Source organism: Cydia fagiglandana, chromosome 9, assembly GCF_963556715.1.
Source record: "Cydia fagiglandana chromosome 9, ilCydFagi1.1, whole genome shotgun sequence".
NCBI classification, from domain to species: domain Eukaryota; kingdom Metazoa; phylum Arthropoda; class Insecta; order Lepidoptera; family Tortricidae; genus Cydia; species Cydia fagiglandana.
Genome location: NC_085940.1, coordinates 12,986,612 through 13,008,058, shown reverse-complemented (window position 1 = coordinate 13,008,058; position 21,447 = coordinate 12,986,612). Strand labels below are relative to the sequence as shown.

The following is a 21,447-nucleotide window of genomic DNA, read 5'->3' as shown; positions in this document are numbered from 1 at the left end:
GACGTTAAAATTAAATTAAACCATCACAGCCTTCTTTGTCTAAAGAGTCGAACCCTAAGAAACCCTAACCTAACCCCACGTAACGACACAAAAGTGGTTTAGCTTGTAGGTCACCTTTAAGAAAGAACTTTTCTACTTTATTGTTATTAGATACCTATCTTAAGCTAATTATCAGAGCAATTTATTGATGTTAATATTATTCTATAGTAATATAGGATTATTATACAGATCAAATTGAAATTGAATACTAAAAAAAATATAAGAAATACTAGTCTAGAATTTTTTTGGAATTAAATATAAATGTAAAAAAAAAAATAACAAAAGAAGTCAAGTAGTTGTATTGTTTAATTAGTTTGCGCGCGACTCGCCGCTCAGCCGGCCTAGCCAAGATGCCAATCGCTCACGCTCAGTAGCGATCGAAACGCAACTGTCACTGTCGCACTAATATGGAAGAGTGATAGAGAGACATAAAGCTTTTCGTTGTCGAAGCGATAGCGATTGTAACCTTGGCTAGGCCGGCAGCAATAATTAACACATTATTATTCCAGGCGCGAGCTTGATTAACTTTCGGATTCCGAAAGTTATCCGAAACTGACCAACCTGTTGAATTTCAAGGCGCCTAATTCTATTTGGGGCCGACATTTAGTTAATTGAATTGTTATTGCTCTCTTAACGAATTTCTTAGATCATTGACTTGATAAGTAAGTGGATACTAAACTTGTGTGTTTATCGCTGCTGTCCTGACTTAACTATTAACTATTAAGACGAAAGTGGAAGACCCGCACGAAATCGCCTTTTCAAACAAACGTACATTTAATTTTTCTCTCTGGATATGAATATTATTGAAAATATTTTGACACCATTGCTTGTATATCATCAACCGGGTCCATTGGGTCGCATAATAATTGATTGTCCTAATGTAATGTTACGCATCAAAACTCATTTCGCCTAAATGTTATTGTGCTGGAAATAACATTTCTGAAAAATTATAACACAAACCTAACCTAACCTATTCTACACAACCTATGCAAAATAATATACAGCAAATAAAAACACGCTTCGAAATTTTATGAAACGTAACCTTTTTGTAACAAAGGAATATTCAGCTCGTTGATAATTATGCTTCAAAATAAACTCGCTTTTGTCAAGTTAGAAGGAATACCCACTTATATTAATATAATATAATTTACGATCAATTGTAGAGATGTATTTGTACCTGAAAAAATAGATTTGTAGCATAAGGGTTCGCGTTCAAAGGGAAAAACAAAATAAACGAAATAAATTGTCCAACGAGGCGTTGTTTAATACAGTACTCATGCTTAAACAGTAAGCCATTGTCAATGTAGGCCGAATAACATACTTATTATTTGATTAGTTACTACAGAAGTATTGTTTTCTGTTGTACCTTTCTATTTTTGATAATTTACTAAACCATAAAAGCTTACACACAGGGTAAAACAACAACAACGTTTTCAGTGAGCATTGAAATACGCTGGACATATGTAGTGTGACTGAATATTGTTTTGTTTATAATAATAGTCAGACCGTATAATAGTATTTAATAACCCAATCAACGCTTATTTTATGATGAATTCCGTACTTTTCTCCTTTAAAATCGAACGTCATACGCCGTTTTGTTATCAATTAGCCATTTAGACACACCTAAGACTTTGTTAAAAAGCAACGACCGAAAGAGATTTAAAGGCCTGTGCACACCGGCTTGCGTGTGCGTGACGTGCACGTGCGCGTGCGCTAAAATGTTGGAGCCGCACATGCACACGTCACGCAAGCGGTGTGCCGTCTCTCATAAGGATCTGTATACTACAACGCCGCACGCAGCCGGTGTGCACAGGCCTTAAATGTTTTGTTCTGTACTCATATAATCTCTCTACATATAATATTATTAAGTATTAGTTGGCTGAGTTATTATATTTATTTATTCGGTACCGTGTATTAATTGCCATACTGCCACAAATCTGTGTGTTCACTGTAAATTGATTGCGTACCCTTGAGAGCAACGCCTTTACGTGGCATAATGATATTTACGCTCAAATCTAAAATATTACGCTGTAATGCACCTGTACACGTTAAAGGCTACAATATCGTGAGTTACACAATGTTGTAGCCTTTTAAAATTTTCTTTTTATTTTATTTTGAAGAATTTTCACTGCTACTGGCATGGCGCCAACATAGGTCCATTTAATTGAGTATAAAATCTACCTTAACTAAGTGATACTTTATCTAATTTATAGCATAGACCAATTGAAATTTTAAGCCATTATTGCAAAATAATATAATTAAGTTTTAGAGAACACTAAAATGTAAAATTTTGACGAGCCGCAGCTTTATGTGAATAAATAGATAATTATAATATTTGGAATCTGCGACTTATGCAACATTTAATTTGTATCACGATATATAACAGCATTTTAAGGAATTAAGGTGAGGTAGAAAGGAAATTACTAGGAAATTCTAATAATTGGATTAATAATAACAGCTCCAAATCCCCGCCTTAACAGCTCCAAATCCTTCATGTGACAAACAGCGCGATTCGGGAAATGAATTAGACGTTCACTAGATATGAAATATGTAGTAACGATATATGATGTTCCACGACAGAAGGTACCCTATGGAGGTTGACGCTTCCTCTATTATTAACGCCGCTTCAATATTATTGCGGCCACAAGGTACCTTTTGCCATGGAACGTCACATATCGTTACTATTTCATATCTAAGGAATGTCTAATTCATTTCCCGAATCGCGCCGAAAAACGCAAATAATAACTTGCGTCTTTTACATCGTGCGACGTACAGAGGGTGAAAATGGAATTTTACTCTGAAGGTGACTTACAAGCTAAGCCACATGTGTCATTTACGTAAACATGACTTGACGTGTGAGTGATGACTTGAACCCAATCTTGTAGCAGTCTCGGGACATCGGCTTTTTAGTAAATATTTATAGGTTTTAGATATTGTCAACAGATTGAATGCTGCGTTAAAATTGTTCAGACTCGTCCGATCACCACCGCATAAGTATGTACAATTGTACCTGACGAGTTGAATTATATACTCGTACATATCCACCCCTTTCAAATATATAATTATAACATTTATGACATAAACACAAACAGCAGTAATGACACAAGATTCAAGACAAGGTAGGGAGCTAGAGCTGACAATATCTACTTGTTCATTTACAAAGTATTAATTTAGTTTGTAACTTTATCAACAGTGCAATATGTACCCCCGCCCACCTGGGGGAGTATACACCTGCCGCGTGTGTGGCCGTGGGATCCTCTCTCGTATAGGGCTTTACAGCCACGAATGCAAGTGTAGTAACCAGGATGCTGCTTAAAACATCTGACACAGATGATAAAGGCCTATTATAATATGTAATAATTTTATAATTCAGTAGGTATGTTAAAGGTATGTGAAAATGGTTTCTATAGTTGTTAAATTCAGTAACTTGTTGTCTAATTGTTTCAACGTAATATCAGCTTATCTTCTCCTTACCGAACCACCTAAAACATCATCCAAAACATTCATAGTGTCCTATGCACATCCTAGATCAAGTAGGTCTTTGTAAGTACCTATAATTATTATTGTTTCTTAATAGTATAATCTTGTTTGAAAAATACGACACAAAACATCAGAATTGAGGTAAAGCTACTTTACAATACAAATAGTGAAACTCAAAGCTTTGTTGAAAGTATCCTTTGAGGAAGTCGGACGATTTTACTTCGAATTTTGAATAATGGAGGACCACAAAACTATTTTTGCTCAACAATATTCCAAGAGATATCTGCTAACGAGCGTTTTCCTCGAAGCACGCGACATAAGGATATTATAATTATATTTTTTTATGAATTTTAAACTTGTGGTCCTCGTCTGGTTCTTGCGCAAGCCGAGTTATTTGCGCAAATATGTATAGTTGCGTTTCAATAAAGATAATTTAAACAACTCGAAGTGCCATCTCTAGGATATCATTGTAATTACGAACGACTTGCGCCGTATTGCAAAATAAAATACAAGCTAATACATTTAGTTATTTTACATACAAAATTACCAATATTATTACCTTGCATTTTATTATTCAATAGCCCCTTAGCCGAAGTAAGGAGTAAGGACGAAGACTTAGGTGAACCAGTATTTGTAAGTTAGAATTTCGATAAGAGCAAGGCAATTTGTTTTCATTGCTCTTGAATGTAGGAAAAATATACAAAAGCTTACTTGTTCGTTCTCGGCCTTAGAAACATTTTGGAACAAAAGCGATATTAACAGATACTTTCGAAAATTTTCCTCAACTTCGACTGTGTTCAGTGTTGCGTAGTTTAATTTTAGCCTTATGAATGATTATGTCATTAGATTTAAAGCAGGCTACCATAGAACAACTTTAATTTATCGTGAAAAAAAGCCGTATATTTGCCTGCGACTTTATTCATTATCTACCAATTGGCTTTGATCAAAGAAAGTTCCATACATGCTTTTAGCGAGCATAAATTTTGTAGTCCATTCCCACAAGCGTGTGTGCTCAAAGCAGCCTAATTCCAATATCTCATTTATCCCTAAGTGAAGCTCACTCCGCAATGCGTCCGTAATCCGTAATACGTTGTAGCGCGTGGGTAGAGGTATTCCGGTACTCTGGTAGTACTTGGTATTTTAAGCTTTGTAAAAAAACTCGAAGACGTAGGCGTGGCGCATTATTGTCATATAGATATATTTGGAGCATTCCACGAAATTGCTACGTGAAATATCTACTTAAAGATTAACAGGCTTAAGATTTTTTTCTGTCGCAGTGGATATGAGAAATGCTGTAATAAAATGACTGCCGTATTCGAACTTCAAGATATTCACAAGAGACGACACGTACTAGATACGTTATAGTTTAGATATCAACTAGTTCTCTTTTGCATCGCAATTCGGGCAACCAATGTCACTTTTACGTTAGATAGAGTAAGATATCTATTAGATGTGAATTGGATCTCTAAGTCATATCCTGTGGAAATCGTTCAAGAGTATCTCCAGGATCGCGCAAATGTCAAATTTGATAGGTTAGATCTTAAACATATCGTTATCGTATCTTGGTGATGTCTAAAAGATATCTAATCCATCAAAATCCGAATCGGGCCCTGAGTAATAAAACTTTTATAAAATTTAGGAAATATAAGATATAAAATGCATTTGTACGAGACAGCTCATGGAATGCCCCATATCATTTAACTCTTTCTTATCAACTACAAATAATTAAGCAACATGCTTAAGAAAAATCTGTTAACGTCGCGTTGCAAAAAAGATCTGTTTGTCAAATTGACATCGGCCAACTTAGCAAAGACAGAGCTGAACCACCCACGAGATCGAACTCATTATATCTGGAACAATTTAGTGTAGTCAACGTACTGATACTACTCTATTTGTGTGGAGTAGCGGTCTCGATTATTTCTTCGTAGAAATATAAATACACATAATTTTCTCCCGCTAAGTATTTGCTTCGAGTTTTAAGCCTCATAACTTTCCAGCTGCATATTTCTTGGAAAGTTATGAACTTGAAATGTCGGTCGGAAGCCGGCTTGTTGGTGGTTAGACCCTTCAGCTCCGCTAATGGGAACAAAAGTAAGTTATTTGAGCGTGAAAGGGGATTTAGAAATACTGTCGATCCTAACAACGGATGTATAAGACAAAACAGGTAGAGCGTGTAATGATGAGTTACTTAAATATACTTAAATGTATTTGGGTCAAAAACTTTTTTAGTGTGAGTTAAGATTATGCTCCTTTCCTGTGGATGTCAAAGTAAAATGGCTTTAAAGCCTTTTTTTCTTGCTGTAACCTAAGATGTGTTCAAACGTTTTACTTCTTAATATCGACATAATGAAAGCCGTAGTAAAATGTAGGTAGCCAAATCGTTAACTACAGAAATGTAGTTCCGTTTTCCGGAACGTTATCATACACAGTAACTGACTGCCCTAAGCAACTTACATACGTTGCAGGTATTACGATAAAATGTAGGTACATGTCATACATTCATCAAATGATCATTATATCGAAAATTGGGATGTAAAATGGAATCCAACCAATCAATCGAATGTTTAGCGCGTATTTGCGGCCAATAAAATGATATTGAGGCTATATCCATAGAAACTGAAAGCATATATTCATTTTTAGGTAGGGAAGTCGTTTTGTACATTTTGTTCAGGAAATATAAACCTCCGATGCGCTCGCAAACCATTTTTAGTGTCCCGTGGAAAACTTTGTTCACGGAATGGAATGGAAGTACCATACATTTTTCGGTGGGGAAGTCGTTTTGTACATTTTGTTCAGGAAGTATAAACCTCCGATGCGCCCGCAAACCATTTTTAGTGTTCCGTGCAAAATTTTGTTCACGGAACGCTCATGGGATCGCTTCGGTCTTGCAAATCAGTTAAATGCGTTTTTCTCAAAGACCGTTTGAAGTAGATACCTAAAATTTGGAACAGTTATTTCTCCTATTTCAGATTACTAACTCTGTATTTTCTTTCCAGGTGATGTACTGCCCGCCAGCCCACAACGACGGCATGTGCAATCGGCCGCAGCCCACCAAGACCACCCGGACCGGCAATGGGAACTCCTGCCATGACATCGTCTGAGATTCGGTGCGCGGGCGTCGCGCCCGGGAATCCGAACAAGCTACAGTGGTGTAAACATAAAAAAGTAAAAACATTAGTAAACAAGTGTAAACTTAGGTAAACAAGTGTTGATGCTAGATGCTAATAGTGTAAAAATGTACAATAATTTTAGAATAGGTTGAGAAGGTCCTTTTGAATTTGTTAGTTAGGCTAGATGTGGGTGTGTGTTCCGGAGTCGAAAAGGCTAATGGCGTCCTGAGTAATTTTCATGGAATCACTTTTCATTAAAAGTATCACTGCAAATTAATAGCAAGTTCCGTTGTAAGTAAGATATTGTTTGTAAAATACTGGACGGATAGTATATATTTTTATTTTTTACAAGAAAAATGAATATAATATTTAGTACGGACATTATTATTAGTTGGTAGTTGTCGACCCTTCCTTTTTTCTATAAATAACTGTACTAATTAAGGTAAATTATATGAATTCATTAGCATTGGTTGATAAAAACTGAAATAATAGGTAAGAAATATCATTATAATTTATCTATTGACAACAAGGGACAAAAAGGACAAAATATTTGCTGAAAAAAATACAACAAATTTTATAGCTAACGACTAAAATATTTTAGCTAAAAAGTTTGTTACTCATAGTGGGGTGAAAAGAAGCCAAAAAGTATAAAAAATGCGCCACCGGTGTGTTTTTTACGACCTGTCAAGTCCAATTTTGCTTAAGAGGGATGCGAGTAGGCAAAGTAAGTAACTTGCAAAGTATATTGCAAGAGCCTAACTTTATCTCGGTTTTCAGGAGTAAATTGGGTTTTTAGAGTTTGGCGTAAGTTGCATTATGTATTTTGATGGAGGTACCTATCCTATAAATTTACAATACAGGATGTGTCTGTATACGTTAGGAACCAAATGTTCTAATACATATTATTTTTGTATTTGTCTTCACGAAATACTCACTTTTAATTTGCTTTGCATTTATGAGTATTAGGTATTTATACAAGGTAAATAGGGAGCTTTATTAGAACACGACAAACGTTTTTTCGCTGTTATCCCTACTATGATAAATGCGAAAGTAACTTTGTCTATCTGTCTGATATCTCTTCACCGATATACTTGAAATTTGGCATGGAGTTAGTTTGAAGACCCGGCATGGACATATTGGACATAGGATAGTTTTTGTCAATCAGCATCATCATTATCATTCGAAGTTACGAACAGAAGGTAGTACTTATAAAATAAACAATACTATCGCAAATATACGTTGTTCTAAATTATTTTTAAGCAATGGTGTGAAATTCAATAAGGGCGAAATATCAAGAATAATAATTTAATAATCACCAGAAATTAAAAATGTTAACAACCTCAAACTTTTAGTCACAGAATTATAATGTCCCAATAATTCTTGCACGTTAAACGGGCAACTGTTGGAGGATTCAGTGCCTAAATGGAACCAGCAAATTCCATTAAGCTTGAATACAATGGCAGGGTCAGTACATTAGTTTTATATATGACTGCATGCTGATCACTGATTGCATCAAAATGACGTGAAGTATTACAAGGCGAGCAACTCAAATGAGGCGATAAAGGGAAATCTGGAACTATAGGTTTTAGGTTCTATCAAGAATGTCTATTAGATTTTCAAATGTCTTCGAGTTCGGGTAATTTTTTTCTAAATCGTCTTAGTGACTTCTTATAGTTTCAGATTTCCTCTTGCAATTGCCACCCTGTATAGTTTAAAAATTTAAGAGGTCCTTCTTAATATATGTGAGTATGATGTAATTAAAATTAATAATGTATATATTGTTAAGGTACTAAGCAATGTTTAGGTTATGTTTCGAATTTTAATACGTAGTCAATTTACTAGTCATAGCCTCCTTCTCATATTCTTGAGCCCAATGTGAGAAGGAGCAAACATTTCTAGTAAAATGTATCATATCGCTTATAAAATATTTTTAAACATGTATTAAGTAGATGTTTGTGATCATTATTATTATGTATAAATATAGTTTAAGCTGTAGAAACATCGAAACGTAATGTTGTTACATTGGATAAGTAATTGTTAATATTAATTCAAAGATTTAATTGTAGTGTCAAAGTCATATGATGACAAAAGTCTTTCGTAGTCATAGATTTAGGTAAATTTGGAGCTGTATAATTAAATAATGTTTCATTGTTATTTTTGTACATAGCTAAATTTATCATGTGTATATGTAATGTACCATGCTTTAATGTTTAATAAAATCAATGTTTTCACAAATGGTATAGTTTTTTTCTTTAGGTACAACCAAAATATCAAACTAATTGACATAAACAAACTAAAAATAATAGTAAACAAAATGTAAGAAATTCAATAGGATAAAAAGGGTACTTAAGCACTTTCACAATAAAAGAAATATATATAAAATAAAAACCTTTTTCCGTTTGATAGTAAGGGTTCGGCTTTTTCTTTACTTGAGGCTTATCCCACTACTTTTTAGGTGTGCATTGAGTCGAATAGTATCGAGTTAGACACTTCTTATAATATAATTCTAGTGAACCAAAAAGGAACGTGTCAAATATTAGCTAGGTTATGGGCCACTACTATTCATAAATTACGTCAGCTCAAATTAGGGGGCCCCGTCTGGACATCGGATGATGGTATGATAGCATGACGTAGGAGGAAACGGGGTCATTCGAAGCATGATTTTGGATAATTTTAGGGGGGGGGGGGTCAAAAATCGATGACGTAATTTATGGACAGCCCCTTAGAACCTACCTACCTTTGTAGGTGACGGTGCCATACAAGGTTAACCAAACAATTATGGAAAGCATAATCTTGGAATCCAAATATAAAAAAAAAATGTAGACAATTAAAAGTAATTAAAATTAATTTTCTCATAACGACTCTTTTTCCATACCTGTTTCAAAGGTAAATTTTCCAGCTTAAACAGTCACAATTTACGAGGTTAGTGCACGTATATCTAGTAATAGTGTAAAATTACCGTATGTTGTGGGTAATCGAAATAAAAACATAAATTTGTCTTTTAGGTACACATGTGTTATGGGAATAACTAAAAGTGGCCACTGACGAGCCTTCCAACAGTCCAAATAGCGTGGCTGCAATCCAAAATCGGTCAAAAACGTACAAAGTTTAATATTAGGATGCCGTCCATTCTGATGAATCCATTGTATCGGCATCCATTTAGAAGGCTCGTCAGTGGCCTGCTTAATACGGTTAATTCCCGATTCGCCGGATTCTTCTTTCGCCGGATTCCAGTTTCGTCGGATTCTCGTATGTACCTATACTCGTATTGGGATTGTACCGTACTAAAGTAAATCCGGCGAAACAGGAATCCGGCGAAACAAGAATCCGGCGATTTGGGAATTAACTCCTAATTAACTTAGTTTCACTGTATAGATATCTAATCAAAACAACTGAGTAGGTAACTTACTGCAAAATCGAAAATTTAATTACCAATCTATTCGTTGTTATTGATAATTAATATTATATTGAGTTACGTTATTATTAGTAAAGTTTTCCGCAATGAAGCCACAATTATCCTTATAATGTATGTTGCGAATTCATTAGCTGAACTAAATTGTAACAGAAGTAACGAGATTTTGGTTGAAGCGATCTTAATTCAGTATTCAGGCATTGAGATAAATCTCGTGCTAAAATGTTTTTCTTAATAAAAATATGTGTGATATCATTTTGCTCTGCCCATGGTAAGTATAGTAACTATATAGTTACCTACTCGTAAAAGAATAATTTAATGTAACATCAGGAAAATAAAAAAGGTAAGTACCTAACTGAATAATAAAAGACAGAAATCTGCAATTAAGTCAAATTATGTACCAATAATAACTATATACAATTAGATCTTTATTAGTTATTGGCAATTAGATCTTTATTAGTTAATGGCAATAGGTATATAGACATATAGAGTCCGTCTAACTTAACTTTGCACCAACTTGATGGAACGTGGAACAGAGTGAGGGAGTGTCAATATAAAAGTCATATTATCATCGAATTTTGACATTATATAATTGCCACGCATTGCAAATGCATGTCATTGCAAATGCTATTCATGGTTAGCTTGATCCGACTCTTACGGCTCGATTAAAGAAATGAATAGAGATTCACTAGATATGAAATAGTAAAGATATGTGACGTTCCACGGCAAAAGGTACCATTACTCTGGCTGAATATTGGAGCGGCGTTAATAATAGCGTAAGCGCCAGCCGCCATAAGGTACCTTTTGGCCGTGGAAAGTCACATATCTTTACTATTTTATATCTAGTGAATCTCTAATTTATTTCCCGAATCCCGCCGTTACCCTTCTACTAAAATAACAACCCAACAATAAACAGGACAAGAGCACATAATTAATGTATACAATATTGCTTATCAACGATCAATGAATGAACATCAAATACGAAATGATGGCAAATATCATTAGAAGAAGGTACCTATTGAATTGAGAATTAATATAGGATTGTATAAATTATTTAATTTTGTGACAGTATGGGTATTCCAAGATATAACCGCTAATAATATCTCCCAAATTCATCTTTTCGTATTTTCCTGTCTGCTTACCTTAGGTACGTTTCGGTACATACGAGTATAACGTGTAGATACAGAAATCTAAAATGGTAACGTTTTTGAATTTGTTCACTCATGAAATGTTCATCAGACGTGAATGGTTTCCCTTTCGCACTCTTTAATTATCATTCTAGATATGTGGAAAAGAGATAAATACTTTATTTAGTGCTGATATTTTAGAAAAATAAATATACTACTGTGTAAAACAGCACACAGGTTTGACTACGATTACTCCCAAGAGGCCGACGGCTGGCTAAAGCTACACCGGGTACCGGCAACTTGGCAAGACGCTTATCTCAACTGCTATTATGAAGGTAAAACAGTTATTTCTCGTATAATTATCTTTATTTTAGCCCCTGTAAAGCGTTAATTGGCGTATTTGGCGTGATTGTATAAATAATGGCGTAATTATAACAAGTTGAATTAAGTTAGTGGTCTGCTTTCGTGTTTCCCTCTTAAAATTCGTTTAATAACGAATAGTTTTTTGTGTAAAAAAATCATGCAGTTATTTTAAATATCATTTTTAAATGAATGTATAAACATTAAGTACATTACAGTCTTGCTAACACATTAACACATTATTTGGACTGGGCTAAGGTAACATTCCATTACTGACCGCAGCTGCACGCTGCATGCACTACTGCTCCGACAAGTCGATGTTATTGTCCATCTCCATAGTAAAATGAATGACAGTAACGTCGGCACAGTAGTGCAGCTGTTGTTGGAAATGGACTGTCACCTTTATGTAATATCGAATTAAGCTCGAATATAGTTATTAACGATACAAGTGCGAAAAATAGGAAATTCGCAACATGTGGCGAATTTTAAAACACGACCTAAGTTAGGTACTAAATGTGATTAAAACTCTTTTTCGCCAACATTATATTAACCTTTCGGCAACTTAATGAAATGAATTAATTAAGAAAAGTTATCTTTGTTAACTAATCGAAAAAGTTTCCCAGGTGCCGTCTTAGCCTCTCCAGAAAACGAAAATATGAAGTTGGCGCTAACAAAATTAAACATTTTATCAAATTGTGGCATATACACTGGCGTTCACGCGACGTTCGGGAAAGGGGCCTACTTCTCAGTAAAGGGTGAGTGTATACTTATAAATGCACGTACGATTTGTTACCAGGGCTATAACCGCGAAAATCGAAGTTCGCAAATTGCGGGGATTTTTCTCTGTCACTCTAATTACGCCTTCATTGGAGTATTTATAGCTCACCGCTGGGCGAGTAACTATAAATATCGCCGTGTCTCTTTTATTTACACGGGAGTGCTTATCTTTTGTTCGTGCTCATAGCTTACTAGCTCGCGGTGGGACCAGTGCCTAAAAGAGAAAGATCCCCGCAATTTGCGAATTTCGGTTTTCGCGGTAGCCGCTCAGTTACCCATTTAAAATATCGGGTCTTTTATCAGCCAATAATCTGTCGTACAATTTGCGATAAGCTTCTAACCTCGATGTTGATTCATTTCGGGAGAAAAAATAACATTTTAGTATATCATCAGACATAGGATTTACCATCGACCTCGAAATAGTACTACAAATAAAATACATTTACAAACGAAACTGGAGGCGATCACTAGATTAGGGAAAAGTATCGATAATTTAATTTATCGATATAGGAACTCCCTAGCTGTCAATAATTTCTGCCCCATAGAACCCTATGTCTGTATATCATCCATATATTATGAAAAAGATATTGACATTCGGATTAGGTACCTACGTTTGCGGCGCTTAAATATGCGGTAGCTGTCACTGTCAATTTCCCTTATAAGAAGAGTTATTTTTAGTTTAGCTCCTTGAAGAAATAGCAGTGATATCCTGATATCCCACAATTATCACTTAATATTTTGCTCAGTTTGAATTAGTCGAATTGCAAAAAAGTTGATGTTTAATGTGTATCTTATTAGTCATACAGAAGCCAAGTAAACTATCGATCGCCTCGGATGCAGGATGTACGCGAATACCACGTCTGTTTATCTTTAGTTTGCAAATTTATATTTGATTTTCGAGTGCAATTTACTTCGTTGATACAAAACACATATGTTGCCTATGTTACTCCAGCATCTGGGGCAAAGGTATACCGCTGATTTTGAAATCGACGCATTCCTTTAAGTAACTACGAGTACCTAATGTTAAAGTTTAAAAAAACGGAGACTCTACAGTAAATGGTCTCCAATGTAGTACCTACGTTTTTAACATTACGTTTATTAGATAATAACTCCAATGAGTTGCCGTCGAAAAATGACTGTTTTCCATGTTTTACTCCCCTAAGCAGTGGTGGCCGAGTGGATATGACGTCTGACTTTCAATCCAGAGGTCGCGGGTTCAAATCCTGGCTCGTACCAATGAGTTTTTTCGGAACTTATGTACGAAATATCATTTGATATTTACCACTAGCTTTTCGGTGAAGGAAAAACATCGTGAGGAAACCTGCATACATCTGCGAAGAAATTCAAAGGTGTATGTGAAGTTCCCAATCCGCATTGGGCTAGCGTGGGGACTATTATAGCCCAAGCCCTCTCGCGCATGAGAGGAGGCCTGTGCTCAGCTGTGGGATGTAAGTATACAGTATGTGTCTGACCATGGGGCTTTAATTCCAGGGCTTGATTTTACTCGCTAAACTGAGTTACTTTTACTATGGGACCAACCCTAAAATCGGGGATTTTTATTTTAGTTTTTCCATAGAAAACGTCGACATCTGATCAGCCAAAATGTATGAAAAAGTAAAAAAAAATTTTGAGCGAGTAGCATCGAGCCCTGAATTTAAAGCCCTATGGTTAGTAACACCCTGTATAGGCTGAAATGATGATGATGATGACTCCCCTAGGAACACCGTTATCTCGCATGCCAGTCACCTGGGCCCCTGACGAGCCCGACAACCCTGACAACGCCGAGGACTGCCTCCTGATGCTGTCCAACGGCACCATGGCTGATGTCAAGTGCTCGGAGACCTTCCCTTACTTTTGTTACATCAGTAACGAGCAAGCAAAGAAGGAGATTAACGCGTGCGGTACAATGGACGAAGGTAGACCGATAATAATTATTTTCGACAAAAGTAGACTAACTGTACGACTAAGATGGTCGCCTCTTTATCATTTGTCACCATGCCTGTCACGTTCTAACAAATATGTAAGTGCGAAAGTGACGCATGGCATGACCGGTGATAAAAATGCGACCATGATACCGCTTCTGAAATAGTTAGATGTTGTAAGTATACCGGGTGTGGCCTGTAATATGAGCAAAAAATTTAACCGTAGGCTGTACTCCTCATATATACTTATACTTATATTGACATTTGTTCAGAAGCGACTTTCAAAAATTACTTGTGGTTTGATTTTTAATACTAACTTACACTTTAAAGTTTATTCTAAGACGCAATGTATTGCGAATTTTGTTATGTTTAAGGCGTGACAAGCAACGTCAATCACAATGATAATAGCGTGGCAATGGCGTCCATTGAAGATAACATTTATTTTGTATGAGAAATAGGGAGTCTAAATACTTCATCATTTTTAAAAGTTGTTGAACAAAAGTGTCACCGTTTGAGGAGTGCAATTTATGTTTTAATTATTTGCTCATGTTACAGGCCACACCTATATTATGAAAGAAAAAGTGGCCAAATCATCCAGACCCCAAACCAGAGCTGAAATCGTACCAGGGTTTACTGAATTACATTTGTTTATAATTTATTCACTAGTGTGACTACTTAAAAACAAATCACAATATTTAATACAATTTGTTGATTGGATTCTTTGTTTAAGAGTAGACAATTTAAAAATATTTTGTGTTTGCTTGTTAAAAGTTGTGAAATACTTTTTTTGTAATTGAAGCACTTTATGTCTCTCACTGACTAATTATGCCGAACTTTTATAACTTAAATTTTGTAAAATTATTAAACTGAAGTTATTTATTAGCAAACTTTCGGTTCTCTGATATTGCAAATATTAGATAATAGAGACGAGAGACCGAATCCAGACTGCCACCACAGATTATATTATAGTTCTTACTGCCACAGTCAAGTTGAAGAATCCTGACTGTACCATCCTGTGGCCTATTTTATAAAGCTACAAGTTACAATTTACAAGCGGAAGTCTCGTTCTAACACATAGGGTTAGAAAGAGACTTCCGCTTGTAAATTGTAACTTGTAGCTTTATAAAATAGGCCACTGGTAGCCTCATAAGTCTAATATTTTCTTCGACAGAGATTGTAACAAATGTGTACTGTCTTCAATATAGGTATAACTATAAGTATTTTCATCGTCACTATTTAAATAGATTTTAGTTAAATATGTAATAATAATTTCGTTTATTTTTTATACAAACATTTACAGAATACTCTTTAGACACAAGAACAGGTAGCTGCTATAAAGTACACAGGTCCCCTCTGAATTGGACACGTGCATTCGTCGCTTGCGCACGCGAGGGGGGCCATCTTGCTGTCATCAACAGGTATGTGTAACAGAAAATTATCGAAAGTTTGTATCGAGTAGCGGTCGTCCACCTTCCTCTTACGAAGACTCCGATATAGAATAAATAAATACTTATATTAAATACATAGAAAACATCCATAACTCAGAAACAAATCTGTTTATACACACAAATAAATGCAATAGGTACGTCTAAATACAAGACTTTGTAATTACAATGCATTAAACGACTAACCGCCAGGATAAGACCTATAATGATGACGATAACCTAAAAGTGTCTTGTTTCTAAACGCTCTCATTCTATTTCAGTATCATGGAAGCTCAGATCATCGCCACGCTGTGGAACAATGCCCGTCCCCACTTTGTAGCCGGGAAGTATAACAGAGACATCGCTTTCTTAGGGTTCAAAACTATCGAAAATAAATTCCAATGGATGACTATACATGGTGAGACTAATTCAATTGTCCGACTGTATGTAGGTAGATTAAATGTTTATACAATGTATTTACCACATTTTGTTACATCTGCACATTTACATGTTCGTTGTGGTGGTGGTGTGATGTGGACACATCACATCAGTTTAAAAAATATATATCTCCTTCTTGCTTCGTTCTTCTCAGTGCTGAGGGTCGTGATCTCCTAGTGGAGCACATGATTCCGGATTGCAGATTTCCAGTTTATCCGATCCCTTGCGACTTCTAAGGCATCATGGACCTTCATGGATAACGATTTGCTAAAAAATATATACAGAGCATGTGAATGTATTTTTTTGGTTTAACCGGAAACTAATAAATCAGGAATCCTTAAAAGTATGTATGTATGTATGTCACTTTATTGCACATAAACAGGTTTACATAAAATGGACAAAAACAAAACAAAAATAAAAATGTTATGTACAAAGGCGAACTTATCCCTAAAAGGCATCTCTTCCAGCTACCCTTTGAGAAAATGCGAAAGGATCAGATACTAACAGGTGAAAGACAATTTAATATGGACAAATTGCACTATGAGAATTTTGGAGTAGGAAAAGTAATATGTAAATCAACTTTTCTATCTTTTTGTTTTCAATGTATATTTGCCTATGTATTACTATACTTATATTAAATATAAAATACCTCCACTTTTCTTACATACATTACATACAGTTTACAACTTACTTAGATGTAATTATTTTTGTGCAATAGGTCAAACGCTTGCGGCAGCCGGGTATGATCGGTGGTCCGACGGCCAACCTGACAATCCAGGAGTCCAGAACTGCGGCGCCATGTTCCGGAACGGGCTGTTAGACGACAACAACTGCGACAACACACTCCCTTTCATCTGTGAGAAGGACCCGGCTAGTTTACTCTCGGATCCATTTAGTCAATAGTTTTGTGTCGCTGACGCCCACTATATACATTGATTAAATAGTTATTTGTTTCACTCGGGGGCAAAGTTGTTGTTTAACCGCTCGTGCTAATATTGATACCCCAGGCAAGCGAAAGATTCCAAAACTGAACCACGAGCGTAGCGAGTTGTTCGAAAAATGGAATCTTGAGCGTTGCGAGGGTTTCAAAGCACGAGGGTTAAACAAAATTTGCCCCCGAGTGAAACGCAAAATTTTTCACCACACCAACCCGAAGCAAATATTAAATGTAAAATATCAAACAAAATCAAATCAAATTCAAATGAATGTTATTAAATATTTATCATCCAAAATCATCATTTAAAAGTCAATTCTACCAGCAAACATAAGAAAACAACTCAAAATTTGCATTTGATTACTTTGCCTCACATGTGAATAAAATGCAACTTTGCTATAAGTTTTTGAAGTGCAAAGTAAGCCTTTCGAGCTGGTGTGGTGAAAACAAAATTATCAGCGTCATGCGAGCACGCTCAGAATGTGCTTTTCGGTAACGCTCGTCATACTGCCCGATTCGGACTTTAAGATACCGTCAAATATTACGTCTAGATACGATATGGATTAGATGCTTGTTTCAAAAGTGGCGTTTTTGTTTGAAGAAATATCACTTTTGACACTGACATATCTAATCCATATCGTATCTAGACGTAATATTTGACGTATCTTATTGTTCAAATCGGGCCGATAGGCGAGTTTGATGTAAACAACGTTACTAATAATGTTACTATCGAGTAATAAAAAGAGACGAAAAAAATATGTTTTAATATTCAATATTTTTGGGTTTTATCGGTTACCACCACATCTTCGTTAATGGATCGCATTACATTAAGCCGAACAAAAAAGAAACAGTTTTGTTACAAAGAAATAGGTTCTTTCATAATAGGTGGAAAAACAATATCTCCTGAAACTTAAAAGCTATTGATCGAAAACTAAAGGCCAAGTTGACAAAGGACTCTACCGAGCTTTCAAAGCTATATTCCACTCCGCACTCCGTGGTGTAATGAAACTAGCCTGCATTCAGTGACACGCAATGCGATTTAGGAATTCAAAGTAAATATTAAACAACTACCTATACAAGGTGTGTCTGACCATGGGGCTTTAAATCCAGGGCTTGATTTCACTCGCTAAACTGAGCTAGTTTTACTATGGGACCAACCCTAAAATCGGGGAAAATTTTTTGGCTTTTCCATAGAAACGTCGACATCTGATCAGCCAAAACGTATGAAAAAGTAAAAAAAAAATTCGCAACTTCGGGGTTGGTGCCATAATAAAAGTAGTTCAGTTTAGCGAGTAGAATCGAGCCCTGGATTTAAAGCCCCGTGGTCAGACACACACTGTATATTAAAAATAAGTATATAACGTGATTCTGGTTAAGTAAAACAAAAGCTTGGGCAATGTAAAACCAAAACGCATGTTAAAGCGACAATACTCGGGAAAGGTATTCTGATTTATCAGGAGTGGCCAATTACTATAGCAGTCACCCTACCTTAAATACTACCCTACCCCTACCCTAAATTCGTACGCGAGAATTGGCCCGTTATCCAATATCGGTGCTTTTTCTGCAAATATAGAGGAAACTGTCTTAGCTTTTACGAAGGCATGCAATGGAGTTCACTTCTATCTTCAAAAGTTACTTTGTAAATAAATCGATCGGTCTTTGTTTTCATTTTCGCCCACTTCTTCTTTTCTAGAGATATACCGTAAAAAGTCTGCAGCGATTTTGATAGCCCACGCAGTGCAAGTGTCATTTTAAACGTCAAACTTCTATGAAATTATGACATGTTAATAACACTTACACTGCGTAGGCTATCAAATCCGCTGCAGACTTTTATTGGTGCGAGTATAATTGGTGCAATGTGCAATAGCAATATCAAACTTCACCACAGCAGCGTCGAAATGTGACTGCTTTTTAAATAAGAGATACTTATATCATTACTTATATAAATTTTCCTCGTACTATCAACTGCAATAACACATTTATCCATTGTGACATGTCTCGCTAACAACTCTATCTTGCCAATAAATGCTTTCACCGTACAGAAATATAAAGAATATAGATAATAAATATGTAGTTATTTTTCCTATTTTTGTTTTAATTCTACATACTATGTGTAGGCTACACCTTACTCATAAACATGACACCAAAGCACTTGTATACCGTTTCGTTTCAATTATTATAAATAATGTCTTAAAAATGCGAGAAGCTAATGCGATCGCTGAAACCACCGAAAGCATGGGTGACTGGGTACTGTTATTTTCACCACACCACTTAGGCACACTTCAAAAACGGATAGCAAAGTTGCACTTTGCTATCAGGAATTCACATGTGAGGCAAAGTAATCAAATGCAAATTTTGAGTTGTTTTCTTATGTTTGCTGGTAGAATTGACTTTTCAATAATGATTTTGGATGACAAATGTTTAATAACATTCATCTAAGTAAATGTAATTTGGTTTGGTTTGAATTTTTTTGAAATTTTACATTTAATATTTGCTTCGGGTTGGTGTGGTGAAATATTATTTTTATAACAATATTCATATCACTTATTGGGTGGCCTCGAACTGTCACCTACTTTTCGATTTGCAATAAACGTGTAATAGTAATACGTCGTCATTTATATTAAAATTCACAGCAAATGGAGTGGATAAAAAAAACTTATAAGGAAACCTACAAACACAAAAGGGAAATAAGGGAATGTGTTTTTGTATTAAAAATATATAGGTGTATACTGAACCAGCTTTGATTCACGTCCTTTGTGTTTTACTGTACCTACGTAATTATAATTACTGTATTTATAAAAACTTTCGCGTTTTATACAAATTATTAAAACATAATTTTATCGGCTCTATCGCGAATTAATTTTATTACCTTTAGGTATGAATATTTCCGAAGTTTTGACGCAGGTTTACACAAATCCGCGATCGACGACGCTGGAGCGCGAACTTCTGACATCTGGCGGGAATCACTGGATTGAGCTTCATAAACCAAAACTTGTCTCCACTGAAAGCCATTTTAATCCTCGAGTTGTGCGAGAAGCGATTGAAATCAGGAAACACCCCAGAAATTTTAATTGGGAAGATGGTTTTAACTTGTCACCAACTCGGGGAACAATAATTTAGAAGTTAAAGCCAATGAAGGATGAAGTGAGTGTTGCGTGTTGTGTCGGACTATATTGACAATAATAACAATGATTTCAAAATTAAATCAATCAAAACGAACTATACGTTAATTTCTAATTCCTGAATATTTATTGATGGACTATCAATAATTATTAACATAAAATAATTGCATGTGTGTCTGGGGTATCTCAGTATTTCACGAAGAATTTTGTTAGCGTGATTTATTAGTCACACAGGACAATGCCATCTACAATGCAATTCGTAAACAAAAAGATTGGGCGTCTATTGTCATTTTTAAGAGGTTAAAAATGTTAAAATGCTCAAAATAATGACCAAGTTCGGTTGCTTATGAGCAAGATGTCATTTTACTATGCCCGACGACGGCTACGACCGAAGTGTAAGCAAATGCTTTTCAGTCAGCAAAATGCAGTTCTTTGAATATGAATGAAAAGCTTTTATACCACCACACACCGTAGTAATGAGACCATTATACGCTGGGCTGCACTGCCTGCACTTTTGTGCACAGAAAGTAAATAACATAGAGGTTACACTATGTGTAGTCGTACCATGAGTCAATGGTACGGCTACATCGTACCTACTTATCAATCAAGTGATAAGACTGATACGGAATATGATTTTACTATTATAACATCACTATTAAAATAATCGATACAAATTAAACAATCGGTAAAAATTACATACCTAGCATACACAACGTACCTAGTAGGTATATATTACATGTACACTCGCGAACCATTAAAAACACCATTATTTTTTTAATTCACTGTTGCGTAAATAAATACTGAAAACAAATAAGTAAGCCCAGAACAAAGCAACCCTTTATCGGATTAGGCCAAAATCTATAACAATACCATATTGAAAACCGCCCGCAGAACTTACGAATATTAACAAACCGCAAAAGCTTTTTAACACATCACAACAAACCGCAATGGAAAATGTTGCGGATTAATGGGACCGAAAATATTAGCTATTAATTGTTATAATGAGCGGACAAAAACAGAAAATAACAAAAGTGTGCCTAAGTATGTCTGTTTTTGTTGAAAAGAGAGTTTTTCAGTAAGGATAAAGACATCATGAAGAGGGAATACTGCAAAAAAATAGAAAATCGTAATTTGGTTACCGCCTCTCTATTATTGCTCGTATATGTTATAAATAGAAGCAGATAACGAAATTTCGATTATCGCGGTAAGCCCTCTGTAATACCTACAGTTTTTACATGTGGTAAGAGCATTATAATATAATAATTAATTAATTACTTATGGTAACAATATTTCTCAAACTAA

At 35.4% G+C, this 21,447-nt stretch overlaps 2 protein-coding genes across 2 annotated transcripts in view; both read left to right on the top strand.

Moving 5' to 3' along the window:
* The window catches only part of LOC134667409 (allatostatin-A receptor), a 159,136-nt gene extending 152,014 nt beyond the window's left edge, over positions 1 to 7,122 (top strand). Inside the window, exon 4 of the mRNA XM_063524813.1 lies at positions 6,516 to 7,122. Coding sequence (XP_063380883.1) covers positions 6,516 to 6,620 — 105 coding nt within the window. The 3' untranslated portion in view covers positions 6,621 to 7,122. The remainder of the gene's footprint in view (positions 1 to 6,515) is intronic.
* Positions 7,123 to 10,192: 3,070 nt separating this feature from the next.
* On the top strand, positions 10,193 to 16,997 carry LOC134667675 (C-type mannose receptor 2-like). Its single transcript, XM_063525097.1, has 7 exons — positions 10,193 to 10,312; positions 11,399 to 11,503; positions 12,152 to 12,283; positions 14,024 to 14,221; positions 15,528 to 15,645; positions 15,933 to 16,069; positions 16,808 to 16,997. Exons 1-7 carry the CDS (start codon positions 10,264 to 10,266, stop codon positions 16,990 to 16,992), a joined length of 924 nt encoding a protein of 307 aa, XP_063381167.1. The 5' UTR covers positions 10,193 to 10,263; the 3' UTR covers positions 16,993 to 16,997.
* Positions 16,998 to 21,447: the final 4,450 nt, after the last annotated feature.